The sequence below is a fragment of the Charadrius vociferus genome, unplaced genomic scaffold (genome assembly GCF_000708025.1).
Source record: "Charadrius vociferus isolate BGI_N301 unplaced genomic scaffold, ASM70802v2 scaffold613, whole genome shotgun sequence".
In the NCBI taxonomy this organism is placed as follows: domain Eukaryota; kingdom Metazoa; phylum Chordata; class Aves; order Charadriiformes; family Charadriidae; genus Charadrius; species Charadrius vociferus.
This window is the reverse complement of record NW_009647757.1, coordinates 427,814-442,735: the sequence shown is the minus strand read 5'-3', so window position 1 is coordinate 442,735 and position 14,922 is coordinate 427,814. Positions and strand designations below refer to the sequence as shown.

Below are 14,922 nucleotides of genomic sequence, written 5' to 3'. Positions count from 1 at the left end.
TCGGTGACCGGAGCCCGGGAGGTGAGCGGCCGGTGGGAGGTCCGGCGGGGCAGGGCAGGGCTGGGCAACCCCCTCTTCCTTGGGGTGGGCGGCTCTCCACCGTGGAGCTGCGAAGCCCCCCCCCCCTACCCCATCCCAGGTGTCCCCTTCCCTGCTAACGCTGCACCATCCCCTTCTTCCCCCGAATCCATCCCACCGTGCTGGGTGTCGTCCTCCGTGTCCCCCCCCGCCTCCACAGGACCGAGCCCCGTGGCCAGGTGGGGTCTGGAGCGTGGCCCGTTGCTCCGTGAGCGCTGTGCTGAGTGTGGCTAGCATGCGTGCCCGCCCTTTGGGCTCCTCTCCGGCTCCCCATAACCTGCCTTTCCCGCCCGGGTTCCAGATCAAATCCCAACAGAGTGAAGTAACCAGAATCCTCGATGGGAAAAACATCAAGTACGAGCTGGTGGATATCTCCCAGGACAACGCTCTCCGGGAGGAGATGAGGGCGAAGGCAGGCAACCCCAAAGCCATCCCACCCCAGATTGTCAACGGAGATCACTACTGCGGGGTAAGGCTCATGCTCTGCACTGGGAATAAGTACCGTGGAGGCTGGGTGGTGGGCAATAATCCTGTCCCCTTGTTTTTGCTACAAATGCTGTCAAGATGCCTTTCAGAAGGCACTTCTGAGGTGCGTAGACAAGGTGCTGTCAGGGTTAACGGGCATTTGGAGTGCACTGGCTTGTGAAAAATGGGACCCCGGCAGGGGGAGTCTGGCTGACAGTGGGTAGGGGCTGTGCTGTGCGGGGCTGTCCCCGCTTTGCCCTGTCATCCTCTCTGTGACTGTCACCTGTGCTGTGAACCAGTTTGTGCTGCGTGCTCAGGGGACCCCGTGCTGCCTAACTGGTGGGAGCGTACCTCTCACTCTTGCCTGGTGAGTGACCGCGTGGCTTTTCCCTGCAGGATTACGAGCTCTTTGTGGAAGCAGTGGAGCAAAACACCCTGCAGGAGTTCCTGAAGCTGGCCTGAGCCCCAGGCTCCCCTGCCGTCCTGGACTCTACCTGCATTCCTGAGCACCCTCATCTCCGACCACCTTTACTTCCAGGTTGTCAGCGCTGTCCTGGCACCGTGACCTGTATCCCAGCATAGGGAAACCCATGACCAAAACTACTCATTGCAGCTGCCTACAATTCCCTCCTGCCTAACCCTGATAATCATTTCAGAGGGATCCAAAGAAAGTCTGACGCTCGCTGCGCATGGCCTTTGAACAAAGCTGGGCCTGGCTCACACCGCAGCTTCCAGTGCCTCTGTAAACAGCAAAGCCTCTGGGGCTGTGTGAAGTGCAGCTGTCCGTCAGCCCTCTCCTCTGCAGGGAGAGTTTCTGCTTCAGGAGGGAAGGGCTTAGGGTTGCGTGTTACTTCCCACTTCTCCCAGTTGCTGTTAAAATTGTAAATCCTGCTGCCTCACTTCCTCTTTCTCTTTTTTTTATCTCAACTTCAGAGATTATGGCAACTAAGTTGATTTTTTTTTTTTTGTTTGTTCTAATTTAATGCAAAAATACTGCACAAAGCTGGGGTCTGACCACCCACCACGGAGAAGGCCGGGGGCGAAGGCTGGTGTCACTCAGCAGGCTGCCCGGGGGGATGGATGGGCCTAGAAGTGACCTGTGCTGCTCCGTCTGCCCTCTGCCATGATGCGGTGCCAGGGCTCCCTCGCGAGCGTTAATGGCTCAGGGCTGCTCCAGAACAGCTGATGCTCCAGCTGTCTTATCTTTCCTCTTTGAGTTGGCTTTTTTGCAACCCGGACCAAGTGCATTTTGTTTTCCTGCCAAAAAGCAAGTTTATAACCAGTGTTGTCTTCCGAGATGCTATTAAATGTTACTGTACCTTTCACGTCAGTGCTTGTGCATTTCTTTTAAATTTGGTTTTATTTTGACTACAGGTTAAGCATCACCCTGCGTAATGATTCTGAGTCATTTCCAGCTTAGAGAAACTGAGTCAGTTGTACTCGCTGCTGCAGCCTGACACAAAGATCTTAGATTGCTGCCGCTAATCAAAGGCTCACAGGACTTGTCTGAATATCCTACAGTGTGGTAGTGACAGGTACCATTCCTCTCTGTGGGGTAAGAATGGCAGCCTCGGGGAGGGAGAGTTTCAGCCCAGACATAGGAGTTGAAAAAACAAACCCCTGGCACAAAGTCTTACCTGGTCGGTTATAGACCAGGATATAGGGGGGCAGTGGAAAACGCTGCCCTGTAGGAGGGTCCCCTGTACACTACTATACCTGCTACAGGTGGAAAAAGGAGGAAGCTAACTTAAAGCAGTGGGGATTGAGTCACTGGGCACAGGGAACCTGTGGAAGCAGCTGGTTTGCACGAGTGGCGCTGCCTGTATTTGAGTTGTGCAGGGTCCAGCTCTGGTCAGAGGGCTCTGGGAAGTGTTCTGGGTGTCCTGCTCCCTTCCACAGCAACTGTGCCTTTGAAATCTTAACGGAAGCGGAAATTGCAACTTAAATAAATGGTTTTATTGGGAGCCTATAATGAGGGCTGGGTCTCTGCTAAAAGGGAACCTGCCAGAAGGCGCTGCCTCGCACAAGTGGGAGTGTCGTCAGCTGGGAGTCAAGTGGGAGCTTGTCACAGTTGAAACAGGAAGAATGTGCTGGGAAAAGGGGCCTGCAACGCACAGCCCCAGCCCACAGGAGAGGGAGGAGGATGCTTTACTCCGGCTTCAGCAGAGAAGCAGCGAAGGGATTATCCTCTTCTCCAATGACATGGTGTCCTGTTGCAGCATCCAGCTGCCGAGGGAGGGAGGGAGGCTGGCGGCTCAGGGCTGTTGCAGGCGGGCTCTGCGTGGCTGGGAGCCGGGGCCCTGCTGGAGCTGGGGGCTGTCCAAGGGAAAAGGAGTTGTTCACGTACAGGAAACCCAGTAGCAGGATCTCCTGGCTGAGATGGGTCTGGCTCAGTCCCAGCGTTGCAATGGCTCAGGGCCTTTTGGTTTAGCTTCACCGGGGACAGTATAACTGAGCCTGTTTCTCTCATGGTCTGAGTGCAGTTGAAATCTCTGGGGAGCAGCTGTGTGTGAAAAGCAAATTGACCCTGGTTGTTTGTCTGTCCTGCTGCTATAGAGAATCCCTAAGCCCAGCTAAGCAACTGCCTGGTAGCAGTGTAAAGCCGGCGGTTTTCCCTGGGCAGGGATCAGTCAGTGTAACCTTCAGCAGAGGTGAGAAAGCAGGCCTTGGGTTTGAGCTGACAGCGATGCCCCTGTGTTAGGAACCCGCCTGTCTTGGGGAAAAGGATCCACCTGTGAGGCAGCAGGACTGGGCCTGGCACCCGCTGCCTCTGAGCTCTTCTCTCCATCCCGGGTAACGGCGCAATGAAACTAAATCTGGAAAGACAACCCTCTCCTCTTTTCCCAGCCAGGGGAGATTATAACACAGCTAATGGTGCGAGGCAGCTCCTTCCTCTTGCAGAATTTGGGGTGAGCAGCTTTTGCTGTTAGGCTGTTTGCAGCCCTGTTCCCTCTTGTTGGGAGGGGTCTCTTCTCCGCAGCAGCAAGGAGGCATTGGGGATCAGGCCACATTCCTGCAGGCTCCTGGAGTTGTCTGCATACACCCTCTGGGGAAAGGTACTGATGATCTCATACGAGTCGGAGTCTCCACCCCTAGGAAAGAACAGCACAATCTTTCCTACATAGAGGATCCCCCAAGGTTTTGCTGAGATGCTCTGGCTGATCCAGCTGCGGTTAGGTAAGAGCAGAGGGAGAGACTGTTTCACAAGCACAGGCTGAGCAGAAAAAAGGGCTTCCTGCCCAAACTACGAACAGCCAGGCACAGAGCGGCCATTCCAGGCTGCACAGCTGCAGCGGGGAGCGAGGCTCTTGCATCCCAACAGCAGTGAGCTCATCGTGGGCTCTGACTGAGGCCAGAGCTGTGGCCTTCAACAGCAGTGGGAAGAGGGGAGAGCAGAGGGGACCCCTCAACCATCTGGAACCGTCCCCAGCGCCCTTGAGCAGCATTGAGTGTGTTGGGATATAGAGCTGGCTGAGGAAAGGGTGGTGTTTGTCCAGCAGCAGATCCATCAGCCAAGCTGGAAACTGCAGCGCAGCTTCCAGGCTCCATCAGCGCCTTGGGAATGCTGGTAATAGGGAAGTGCTGCTGAGCAGCTGGAAGGAGGCAAAGGCAGTGATGGACCTGGGTCAGATGACAATTTTCAGAGGACAAAAGAGGCTTATCTCTGCTGCTGAGTCAGCTTTTTTGGAAAGGTGGGGATTAAATGCTCTGAGTGAAGTGTGACCCTGGCAGCACTGCCCAGAGGACATCTCTGGTGGTGGAGCCAAAGCAGCAGAAGGGTGCCCAGCAACTCCTGGGGCTGGGACTGTAACCCTCAGCCTGCTCAGCTCAGGCTGATCTGTCTGAGGCACAGTTCCAGGGCCTTCAGCCGCAGCCGAGAAACCTTCCCTGGGGCTCCACGGAGCGAGGAGGGGAGGAAGTCCCAGGCCTACCTGGCATGGGCAAGGTGCTGGCGCAGGTCCCCTATGGTCTCTGTGAACAGCATCTTTACAATATACATCTGCTCCCCACTCTCAGATTTGATGCGGAGGGTGCAGACATCGGGGGCAGAAGCTTCGGCCTCTTCAGCCGTCTTCGCCCTGGAGGTTAAAAAACCTCGTCAGCTGAGGAGTGAGGGCTCAGCCAGCGGCAGAGCCTGTGAGCTGCCAGGGTGGTCCGAACAGGGGGAGAGGAGTTTCATGTTTAGGAATGTCCCTGAGATGAAAGATGCCCAGTCTGACTGCGGGTGAGCAGACTGGCCCATGGACCAAACTCCTGCTTTGCTTTCCCTGCTTAAAGGTGCCTTGGAAAGAGGGTTGCTGACCTTTTTTAGCTTCTTCATTTTAGATCAGGGTTGTCTGGTAAGTACTTCGTCCTAGTTTTTTGATTAAAAATAATCTGCTTGGGGTTTTTTCATTAGCTATTTGGGTCTTGTCTTGCCAGAAGACTATGAGTGGAAAAGTGTTGTTAGTGTGACCTCCCACTTGGGCATCAGTTTCCTGGAGGAATTCTCCCGTTTGACATGATCACAAACAGCTTTTTAGATGGTTTCAAACTCTTAGGCCTTGGCTTGCTGTCAGGAAAAGTATTTCACAGCAATAAGTAAGTAATATTTTGAACAACAGAAGCTTTTGTTAGAGACGTAAATGATGGCAGGTTTACCATGAACAGTTCAGTGGTCTTCCCAAAAGATCAAACTTGGCTTTTTTTTGGTAATTATTTCTAAGCTATAAAAGGGGTGAGTCTATTTACTTCCTCAACTGAAACCCCTGAAATAAACCGTCAGTGATGAAATAGGAGGAAGATGAGAGAGTGCCTGACAGGGCAGGGATGAAGGGGCCGTGCTGGTACCTCTCCAGGGCAGACAGTCTGGGTGTCTCCACCAGGATCTCTTCGCTGCTCCGCACCCCACCAGAGCCCTGAAACCAAACCAGGTGAGTGTCACTGCTGCCTGCTCTGCAGAGAGCAACCAGTGCCAGGAAAACCCAGGAGCGGGTGCCAAAGTGCCACGTGTGTTCTGGTGGAGCCACTCTGGGAAGAGGAGGTTATGCAGAGCTGAGAGGCCCGAGGAGGGGGTACGGTGCTGTGCAGGGCGCTGAGCCCAGGGAATTGCTGCCCACTTCATCCTATGGGTGTTTGAGGGGTCCACTCGTACCTGCTGCACTGCTCCGGCTGAGCCTTGGACACCAATCACTTCTCCGTGTTTTGAGGACTTAGAAAACTTGTTGAGAAGCTGCTCCAAGGAGAGTTTGGGACCTGCCAGAGCAGAGAGGAGATGTGTCCACGTGAGACCTTTTTGACAAATGTTTTTTTTTCCCCAGAATAGGCCGATTTGGTGAAACGTGAGAGCATAACAGCCGACAGGGAGAGCTCTAACCTTCCCTAGCTAGGCTGAGACTGGCTCTTGATCTCCCCCATTGAAGCTTGTCCCACTTTCTGGCCCACTAAATGTTTGATTGTCAACATCAACAGTGAGCAACTATGCAGCCTCTTCAGCACACAGCTGGGCTGCACGACAGGTAGAAACCTCATCAGCCCTGCTGTGAACAGGAAAAACAGACTATGACAATTTTTACAGGCTTGGAAAGTTTTTCATCTTGTGAGGGTGTATTGGTAGGTGTCCATTCCTTTTTCTGTGGCAATTTTTCTTTTTTTTTTAACTACTTGGATAAAGGAAATATTTAGCACAGCTTCTGTTTGTGAATGGCCTTGAGATGAATGAGCAAGCAGTACAGTTTTATATAAATAGCAAGATGTTGCTGATGGGCAATACATTTGTTTGGGTTATTTAGTTGTGCATGCACAAACCCACTGGTTTCTGTCTATGTGACTGACTGCATTTGATTATCCAATTATGACATTTCTTACACAGTCTGCTAGAGTCTAGAAGCAAAATGAGGAACCTGTGGCCTCACCTTATGTCCCATATTCTCTTATGAAAGTCTGAAGAGGAATCATCTCATATTCGGTACGGTTAAGATCAGTCTGGCTTGAAGATGTCCACCTTTACGGAATGAGCTTGTAGGAGAACTGAAGGTTGGTTGCAAGCTACCCCACCCCCAATCTGCAAGGTTCCCTCAGCATCCTTTGCTGATAAAGGGGAAGCTAAAAGGAGCTTGGCCTTTCAGAAAGGCACAGGGCACATATGTTTTTGGAAACCCACTGATCTTCTGGTCTTTTATTATTTGTCATGTTTCATTCTTTAGGAGGATTTAATGATGAGAGGACACCGTGTGCTGCCTGGCTGCCGGCTCCTGAAGCAACACTGGGGCTACAAGCGCAGGGCTCGGACCCAGAAGTGCTGCTTTCTTCCCTGAGACCCTACACGTTCCCCTCTTACCAGCTGGACTGCCCCGGTAAGGTTTTGATTCTCCTCTTTGGGAGTTAGTGGCATTTTTTAGGCAGGCTTAAGAATTTACCTGGGATCTCAGCGGTTTCCTGCACCTCACTTGATTTTGAATGGCCAACCACTTGGCCATGGCCAGGAAAACTCCCTGGAAGGTCTCTCTCCCGAAATACCACATCCCTTCTGTCAGTGACCTGTTGAATTAAGGCCGACTGCCATAAGCAAATCTGACTGTTGCACAAGCTTGTTCTCACTTGCATCAGAGCACAGTAAACCACAGCAACAACAACCAAGAGTTGTAAACCCCAAATGAAACCAAGAGAGCTGCTTCCGTGGAAGCTGCTCCAGCTGTCCAAACTCAATGAAATGCATTTTCAGCTCCTATAGGCTCTAACAAAGCAAATCTTGGCAGATCCACCAAGTCCCCTGGATGGCCCACCCAGACCGCAGGGTAGTTGTTCATCCATCTCAACAGGCACTGGGCAGCTGCTCCTTTCCACGAGTTGTAAAAAATGTGCTTGGACTTGACCTTTCCTCCATGTCTGCTTCCACACTTGAAAACACTCTCCAGGTGGAAAGTGATGTGAAAGCAGCAGGTTGGGGGTGGAGAGGGATTTGGCAGTAAGAAGCTGCAGTGGGGACTGTCAGATGGCTCTAACAGACCAAGGCAGAGTGCTACCCTGAGGGCCCCAGCAGTGGGGAAGGCTGTATAAACAGGAGTGGTCTTTCTGTCTGGGTTCCACTTATGTTCCTCTTCCACCTGGATGGCCGTGGATGCACTCTGTGTCTGTATTTACCCCAGGTTACTGTACTGTCCTGTGGCTTCCATATGTGGCCAGCTATGCACACATTATAGGGAACCACAGCCACAAGAGCCCTGCACGTTCCTTCCTCTTCCACCTGACTCCCTAACTACCACAACTGCCAGCTCACTCTGGCTGTCCTGACCTCATACGCGCCCATGCAGTTGTGCCCTGCTTTCTTCGTGGCAGTGGGTAGGCGCACCCCCTCTGGTTGTGCCTGCTTACATTTCGGATGCACTTGAAGACCTAGATTAGAGTTCCCTGAGGCTCTCTGCCTTCTTTCTGCCTGAAAATGCGGCCTTGGCTTTTTGCCAGTTCTGAGAAATCAAAAAGTGGGGCCCAGAAGAACCTCAGGTGGCCAAATCCATTTAAATTGTGGCAAAATAAGCTCTCCCAACATCCTCCTTGAGAGACACTTGTTCAATCTCTTTGTAAAAGCTTTTCCGAGGGAACTATTTGAGAACTTTTTTTTTCTCCTTTTCGTTACGCAGCTCTTCAGAGGCTGCATGTGCTACTTCTCTTCTACAAAGCCTGCTGTGCTCTTAGAAGTCTTGTTCCAAGCCAAGATTCACCAAGGCAGAGAAACCATTCGGTCCTGATGCCGAAATGCTCGCTTAACTTCCTGTAACGGCTCTAGCAGGTGTGCTCCCAGCCACCCTTTCCCCGAGACAAACATGCACAGAATTAAGCTGCGTGTATGCTGTGTTCAGAAACCTCAAACTTAATTTGCTGTTGGGAGCGTCCAACCGATTGGTGAAAGAAATCTGAACAATTTTCTTGAGAGCCAAGAGAGCAATTTCTTCCAAAAAAAATTATTAATAGGATTTTGCTCTGCTTACCTGCAAAGGGATGCCATCTGGGTAGCGCATCTGCAACTCTGAAGGGAAATAGCCATCCATAATATCCTGCAGGCATTGCTGAAACAAAATGAGAACTCACGGTCGTACCTCAGACTTTCTATTTGCTTCATGACTGATATATTCATTCTGAGCTGCTCCTATAAGTGTTGTTATTGGCATGAAAAAAAAAAGTCTGCATAACAGACCCAGAATCTCCATCTCTAAAAATTACTACACAAAGACAGACTAGTCTTTAAAGGCACCAGGGGAACGCAGGAGAGAAGCTGGAGGTCTCAGTAACTGCTCCTTTTTAGGACTGGGATGAGCTCACAAGTTTTATTCCCACACATTCCCTTTCCTGAGGCTTAGTGAATGACAGCAGGGAGCCTCTAAGTCCAATTCCTCTACAGACCTTTCCGTACCTGTGTGGATGGGTCCTCGTAGGGCCGAAAGGGTCCGTCGAACATGACAATCCCATTTTGATACAGCGTGAGAGGGAGGGGTTCTGGCTGTCTCAGCCGGGCACCCCCAGGCGTGTGCTCGATTTGAGAAACACCTTCTCCAGCCAGCACATTCAAATCCTTCACGTTTTCCAAGATTAAATCAAAATCAATCTGGTGTTTGGAAACAACTGCTTCACCTGCAGCAGAGGGATCAGAGTTAGAGGGGGAAGGGGATGCCAGCTAAGCAGCTTTCACCTCTGTGTGGATGTGTTCGAGGTGCCTATGAGTCCTAATGCTTTGGGGCTGTATGTGGTGCCTCTCCATGCTTTGCCTTTTGCACTTTTGCAAAGTGTGGTGCAACAGGGCTGCTGTGGTGCAGCACTGCCAGGTTTACATGGGTGTGTGCAAAACCACAAGGGCAGGGCAGCAGGAAAACAACCCTCTTGCTACAAGCTAATACAGCGCCAGAGCCAGCTACAGATGCAGCCAGCTCTTTAGGGACCACACTCGGCTCCGTCTCTTTGTAATTTCAGAAGTGTTGTGTCGTCCCTTAATGTGGTGCTGTAAAATGCACAGAGTGAGGAACTTAACTAGTCAGATTAACTAGATAGGATAAATGGATCAGGGCAGACTAGCTGAAGAAATGCCAGTGCAAACACAGCTGGCTGCCTGCTGCTTGCCACCAGCAGATTGCTCGCTCTTGCTGGGGCACTGCTGAGGATGTTTATCTGGGTGCTTGAGAAGGGTGGGAGGGTGAAGCAGTAGAAGAGGTGTGATGGGGCAGAAGGATGAAATCAGAAGAGGAAATGAAAGAAGAGGTATAGGCAGAGGTAAAGCCTTTGGTATTTTCTGTTCTGCTTTTTTACGATTTGATAAAGGAGGGCAAGGAAACCTCCCTTAAAAAGGGTGAGCTGAAAACAATGTAAATTATTTCTACTGCTTCCCTCCTCTTCTACCTATCCAAGGGAGGGAAGGATTAGTTAGCTAATATTTGCATGGTGGTTAGGAAGCAGCATTAGCTGTACAGCCCAAATATTAGTCTTTTTTTTTTTTTTTACTCTATTACCGCTTCCTAAGAAGACGTTGCCAAATATGCTTGGACCCCATACAGCACAATCAGGTCTCAATTAAACCACTCACGTGGTGGTTGGGAGGAAAGGCAAACAATACTCTCTGGTAGAGCCAGACAATATGGGTAAGTTACTACAGCTACTATATACACAAAGCATCTGATTCCATTTTCCCCTCATTTTACGTCAATGTTATTACAGCAATCAAGCTTCAAATGTTTAGAGTATGGGAACTCTTCTGGAAGCAGCTACTGCGAGGGTATCCTTCCAAATGGCTGAGCCATCGGGTTCTCTCCCCTTCCCCTAGATGGGGTTTACAAAATGTACGTATATAAAATACCAACATTCTGCCTAGCTTAGTGCCAGTGAAATTGCTCTAAAGCTCCGTCCCTGAGATGGACGGGTGTGAAGACCTCAGCACAAGATCACAAATTCTGAAGACCCTAATTCTGGGTCTTAGATGCTTATCTACTCTGGGGGAGTATTATACATCCTCTAAGCACGCAGCAGGAGCTAGGATAGCTGCTTCAGCAACGAATGCTGGTGCTTTACCTGGCTTCCATAGGCTCCTTGCTGGCAGCTCTTCTTCATCCTTGAGCGATTCTAAATCTTCCAGCTGTTCATGTCTCTCTCCAACCCAAATCAGACCATAGTCATTTAGAAACCGCTGTGAGAGCAAAGCGCAAATCAGCACTGTATACCAGAGCTTCGGAAAACTAGACACAGAAGCCTGAGAGTGGTCAGCTGTGACTTTGAGAAGCAGAAAGGGAGGTGAAAGAGAAGGTTTGTCTTGGGGCTTTTTGGCCCTGGCAGACCAACAGACTCACTGGCAGGATAGTAGTAGCAGCTCTACTAGTAGCAGGCAAAAGGGAGAATGAAAGTATATGTAACGACACAGTAATCTCCCAAGACTGTAGTAGCTGCAAAGAATATTTCTACAGTCCGAGAAATCAAAATGAAGAGGCTTGCAGGAGGCACAAATGTTTGTGTATTAGAAAAAAAACTAACTGCCCTGTAACTCACACCCAACCTATTCTTTCTTTTCAGAGGGGTGAGGTGAAGAATTGTGATGATCAAAGTGGCAGCTTGAAAAAGACCAAGCAGCCTGGGACTGCGATGATCTCAAACCAGAGGTGCAGATGGCTTAGGGCAAGCGTCTCACCTCCATCTCCCAGACCTGGGTCTGCAGCTGTAGGCACCTAGTTTCCAGTTCCTCTGCTGTGGATGGGTCAGGAGCATCTGAAAGGGAAGACTTGCTTTTTCTATGTACAGCCTTAAAGAAGTCTGATAAATAACCCGTGTCACACAGTGCAGATGACCCAGCAGTACCTGCCTGTACCGTTGAGTGAACTCAAGCCTGTACAACACAAGAGCTGAACATGAGCTCTGCGTGCTGGTACCTGACGATTCAACCTGCAGCAGTTTGATAAAGATGCCGATAGACTAAAATATAGTTGTGAATGATACTGGTGAAGTTTTATGAATGATACTGCCGTGGGAAGCTGATGTGAGCAGTGCTGTTTGCAATTGTACAATGGGAATTGCTTGGCTTACTCAGTCTTAAGGGACTTACTAAAAAAATGAGCAAGTCATCTCTAAATCCACTAAAGCTGGATCCAGCTGAATGGCTAGAACAATATGTTTGTGGTTTGACAGGCATGTTCTTATGCTCTGCTCAGGAAATGGAGAACTTATCACAGCTTTGGGCTAACAAGGTAGTTTAGCCACTGTAGGAAATATGTTAGGGCTCAGCTGAAGAGCTGCTGGATTCCAAGAAACTGAATGGGGGGAAAGACCTTCTTCAGTGACTCCCTCAAAGCTGGGTTCAATTTAGAGTTACGCTGCCTTACAGGACAAGTGAGCCTGAACCTGTAATCCTGTTCGAGACTCCAAGTAGATTTTTAGTTTCGCTTAGCTGTGAGTGGCTCTGTTTTTCCACCCTGTTCGAACTCTGCAGTATTTACCTTTCTTTTTTTCTGACCGTCCTCAGGTATCTGTGTGGTTGGTCTATGCTTGTGGAAACTTAGTAACCCATAGAAAATAGGTCAGGAAATAACATTTTGTACTGCATGAGAAAACCCGCCTAACAGATGCAAGTACAAAGTGCAGATCTGCTCTGGCAGACGGTACCACGTGTGCGTAACTGATACGGCTCACTGAAGAGGCTCTCAGGCTTTTAAGGCAAGGGTGGCTCAGAGAGGTCTCCGAGCCTGCTCTGTTGCAGTACCAGGAGCTCTGTAGCTCTCCCACAGGTAGAATCAAGGTGCCAAGGATAGAACAATTTTTACCTTCTCCTTTCTGAAGAGTCTTCATCTTCTCTTCAAGTTCAGCAATCCTCCTATCCTTCAGGACCAGAACAAATAATGACCATGTTTAGTTCCTTGGCCTTCAGAACCTTGCAGCACAGTTTGCATAATTAGTCCTGGCTGGGTGAGTCAGTGGTGCATGTACTCTCACCCCACTTGGAGACAGGCAAAATAAGGGTCAGAAAGGTTGCATCACCTCACAAATACCTTAATTAGACTCAAATGAGGGGTGGGATATAAATACACAGCTCCAAGAATAGCAGAGGGACACGCTGACCTATGTCCCCTTCCTCCATCTGCACAAGAGCTGTAGGCAGCCACGGGGACTTGCGGCCCTGTGCTTCCTGCTCAGGCACAGCTCATGCTCTGACCTGCAGTAAGTGGCTGATCTAGAAATGAAACCAGCATCTCTGCAGCCACCTCTTCAAAGAAAAGAAAGGGTATTTATTCTAAGCTGCAGGAATCTGAAGAGGTCTGCTCCAGGATGATTCTGCTGTATGAGCAGCTGTTGTTTCAGAAAGCAAAAGGAAGAAAAGAAAGGTCTGAAGCCAAACTGCTAATGATATCAGTGAAAGGGTGCAGAGAGTCTCGGAGAACTCACAGCAAGGACTGTCCACTCTCCCACCCCAAGAACTGATACAATTTCTCTGTTGCTTTCTTGTTTGTGTAATTAACAGAGCAGGCTACAGATTAACTTGGTTTAGCCCAAACTAGGTCTGAGCAGGTGTAATGCTACTGTGGCTTCAGCCGTCAAAGCAGGGCACAGAACAGGTTCAGTAAGGGGCAGGATTTTTACCTTCAGTTGGATTTCTTGTGCTTGTTTCTTTAGTTTTTGTTCCAAGAGCGTGAGGTTTTGCATCACGGAGGACACGAGGTCCATGTCAGTGCAAGCTGCGCCTGAAAGCACAAGTACATGTTACCTCTCTAAAATGGCATTGGAGGCTCATCTGCACCATAGGGGACTCCACACAAGAATTCCTGTTCCGCTATGGCAGGTAGGACAAGGGTACATTTTGGGGGTACTGGGTAGAAATCCCTTGGCTCCTGACTGGTAGGGACATGGCTGTCTGACCGACAGGACACTGCGTATGCGAGAGGGGGACCACAGGAATGAGCCCCAACCTGGGGTATTGAGTCTGCCAGACTGCCACTGAGAAACTGTGATGGCCCAGAATCCCCTAATCATTGAGGGACTTTACCCTGCATGTTCTTTTTCAGTGTTGCCCCCCTTGAGCAGGAGGGGAGACTGCCTTGCGCTGGATTCTTTGTCCTAGGAGACAGGCTGTCATCTTCTCAGAAGAGGCATGAAGATCATGAAAGAAAGAAAAAAGGTCAGCGTTTTGGATACGCCTTGTCCAAAAGCAGGTAAATAAATACTGGGGTTATGCTGGGGGAAAGAGAGGGCAGGAGAAAGCAGGGTTGCCCAGTCCATTCACTCCCACAAGCACTCTCAGACTAATTAATGAGTGTATGTGGGCACTCCTTATGAGCCAGGACCCAAGGGAAGGTACAATCTCAGCAGCTGGGAAGAGCAAACACAAAATGGAGCTTGCAGAAAGAGACCATGACACTAGTACAGAGCATCCTGCCCTGCACAGTGAGAGAGAAAGTGGTAATGTTGACCTGTTTTAGCAAAAAGCACAACACTGGGATTAACAGAAGCAGCAGACTTCACTGGGAGTGGAAAGGGAGTTTTTGCTTTAAGATCTAGTAGGAAGGATGTGACCTAAAATGGAACTGTAAAAAAAGCAGATGAGGCTCTAATGTGCTCTAGGGCTCGGTGAGGATGTGGGAACCTATTCTAACTTATCTGATTTTGGACATATGTAGGAGAGAAAGAGCTATAATCATTGCAAAACATGTAGGATGGTAAGAAAAGTCTTACCAGTGGAGGCAATGAACTTAAACCGCTCTGCCCTTTTAGTAAAAATAAAAGGGGATAACATGTAAAAATAAAGCATAGGTTCATTAACTTTGAGAGAATTTGACTGATAGGCAAGTTTTTTAAAATGTAATTGAAAAGGCTGTCCAAAAAAGCCCAAACTGTATATTTTTCTCATCAGCCCATCTTCCCAGTCCATATATCCTTGCTTTCTGGGCAGAGTGGGTGTTCATACACCCACAACTTGTAGTAACAGATAAAATCCTTGAGCTGCAACCTGTGGGAGCTGCCTGAGAACATGGGGGGCGGGGGGGAGCGGAATCCGGGGTGAGTGAGGCCCAGCGGTTCCCACTGCCTCGGGGCAGGAGCGGGTGAAAGAGCCGGCCTTGTGATGCCATTGTAGCTGCAGAAAGTAACTCTTGTCCGCTTGAAACTGAGGAAGCGCAAATGCGACACAAACCCGTGCAAGACCTGACCGACCAACATCCCTGGTACCTGCTGGGGACCGATGCCGGCCAGGAGGCAGCAGGTAAGAAATTTGGGGGGTTTTATTTGATCTGTTGTTGTTGCAGAGCCTGTCACCATCATGTGCAGCCCTGTGGGTCCCCAGAAGGCCGGTAGCGATCAGCTTTTTGGGGGATTGTTGGCAAAAAGGGGCTGAAAATAACGGGGGTAACCGGTACCGCCCGGGGGGGTGCCTGCGCATGTAGG

General features: G+C 49.9%; 2 protein-coding genes across 2 annotated transcripts; one reads left to right on the top strand and one right to left on the bottom strand.

Annotated features, from left to right (window-relative positions):
- On the top strand, positions 1-1,462 carry SH3BGRL3 (SH3 domain binding glutamate-rich protein like 3; the record flags this gene model as incomplete). The annotated part of the gene is made up of 3 exons (XM_009882226.1): positions 1-21; positions 380-547; positions 940-1,462. Coding segments are annotated over 3 exons (255 nt in total), but the record flags the coding sequence as incomplete, so codon positions are not given.
- Positions 1,463-3,469: 2,007 nt separating this feature from the next.
- UBXN11 (UBX domain protein 11) lies at positions 3,470-13,209 on the bottom strand. Its single transcript, XM_009882191.1, has 11 exons — positions 13,126-13,209; positions 12,312-12,366; positions 11,186-11,262; positions 10,576-10,690; positions 8,933-9,150; positions 8,511-8,588; positions 6,942-7,062; positions 5,678-5,778; positions 5,374-5,441; positions 4,476-4,622; positions 3,470-3,635 (listed from the first exon to the last, which is right to left on the bottom strand). The coding sequence occupies exons 1-11, from the start codon at positions 13,207-13,209 to the stop codon at positions 3,470-3,472; spliced, it is 1,230 nt and encodes a 409-aa protein (XP_009880493.1).
- Between the last annotated feature and the right edge of the window lie 1,713 nt (positions 13,210-14,922).

What these genes read in the sequence shown, in the direction of transcription:
- UBXN11 (XM_009882191.1), bottom strand. Translation starts at nt 13,209, where the DNA reads ATGGACCTCGTGTCCTCCGTGATGCAAAACCTCACGCTCTTGGAACAA. An exon ending in GACTCTTCAGAAAGGAGAAG is followed by an intron (nt 11,263 to 12,311) that starts GTAAAAATTGTT and finishes CTTCCCTTTCAG; the next exon opens with ATGCTCCTGACCCATCCACA. An exon ending in CAGCACCTTGCCCATGCCAG is followed by an intron (nt 3,636 to 4,475) that starts GTAGGCCTGGGA and finishes GTTCTTTCCTAG; the next exon opens with GGGTGGAGACTCCGACTCGT.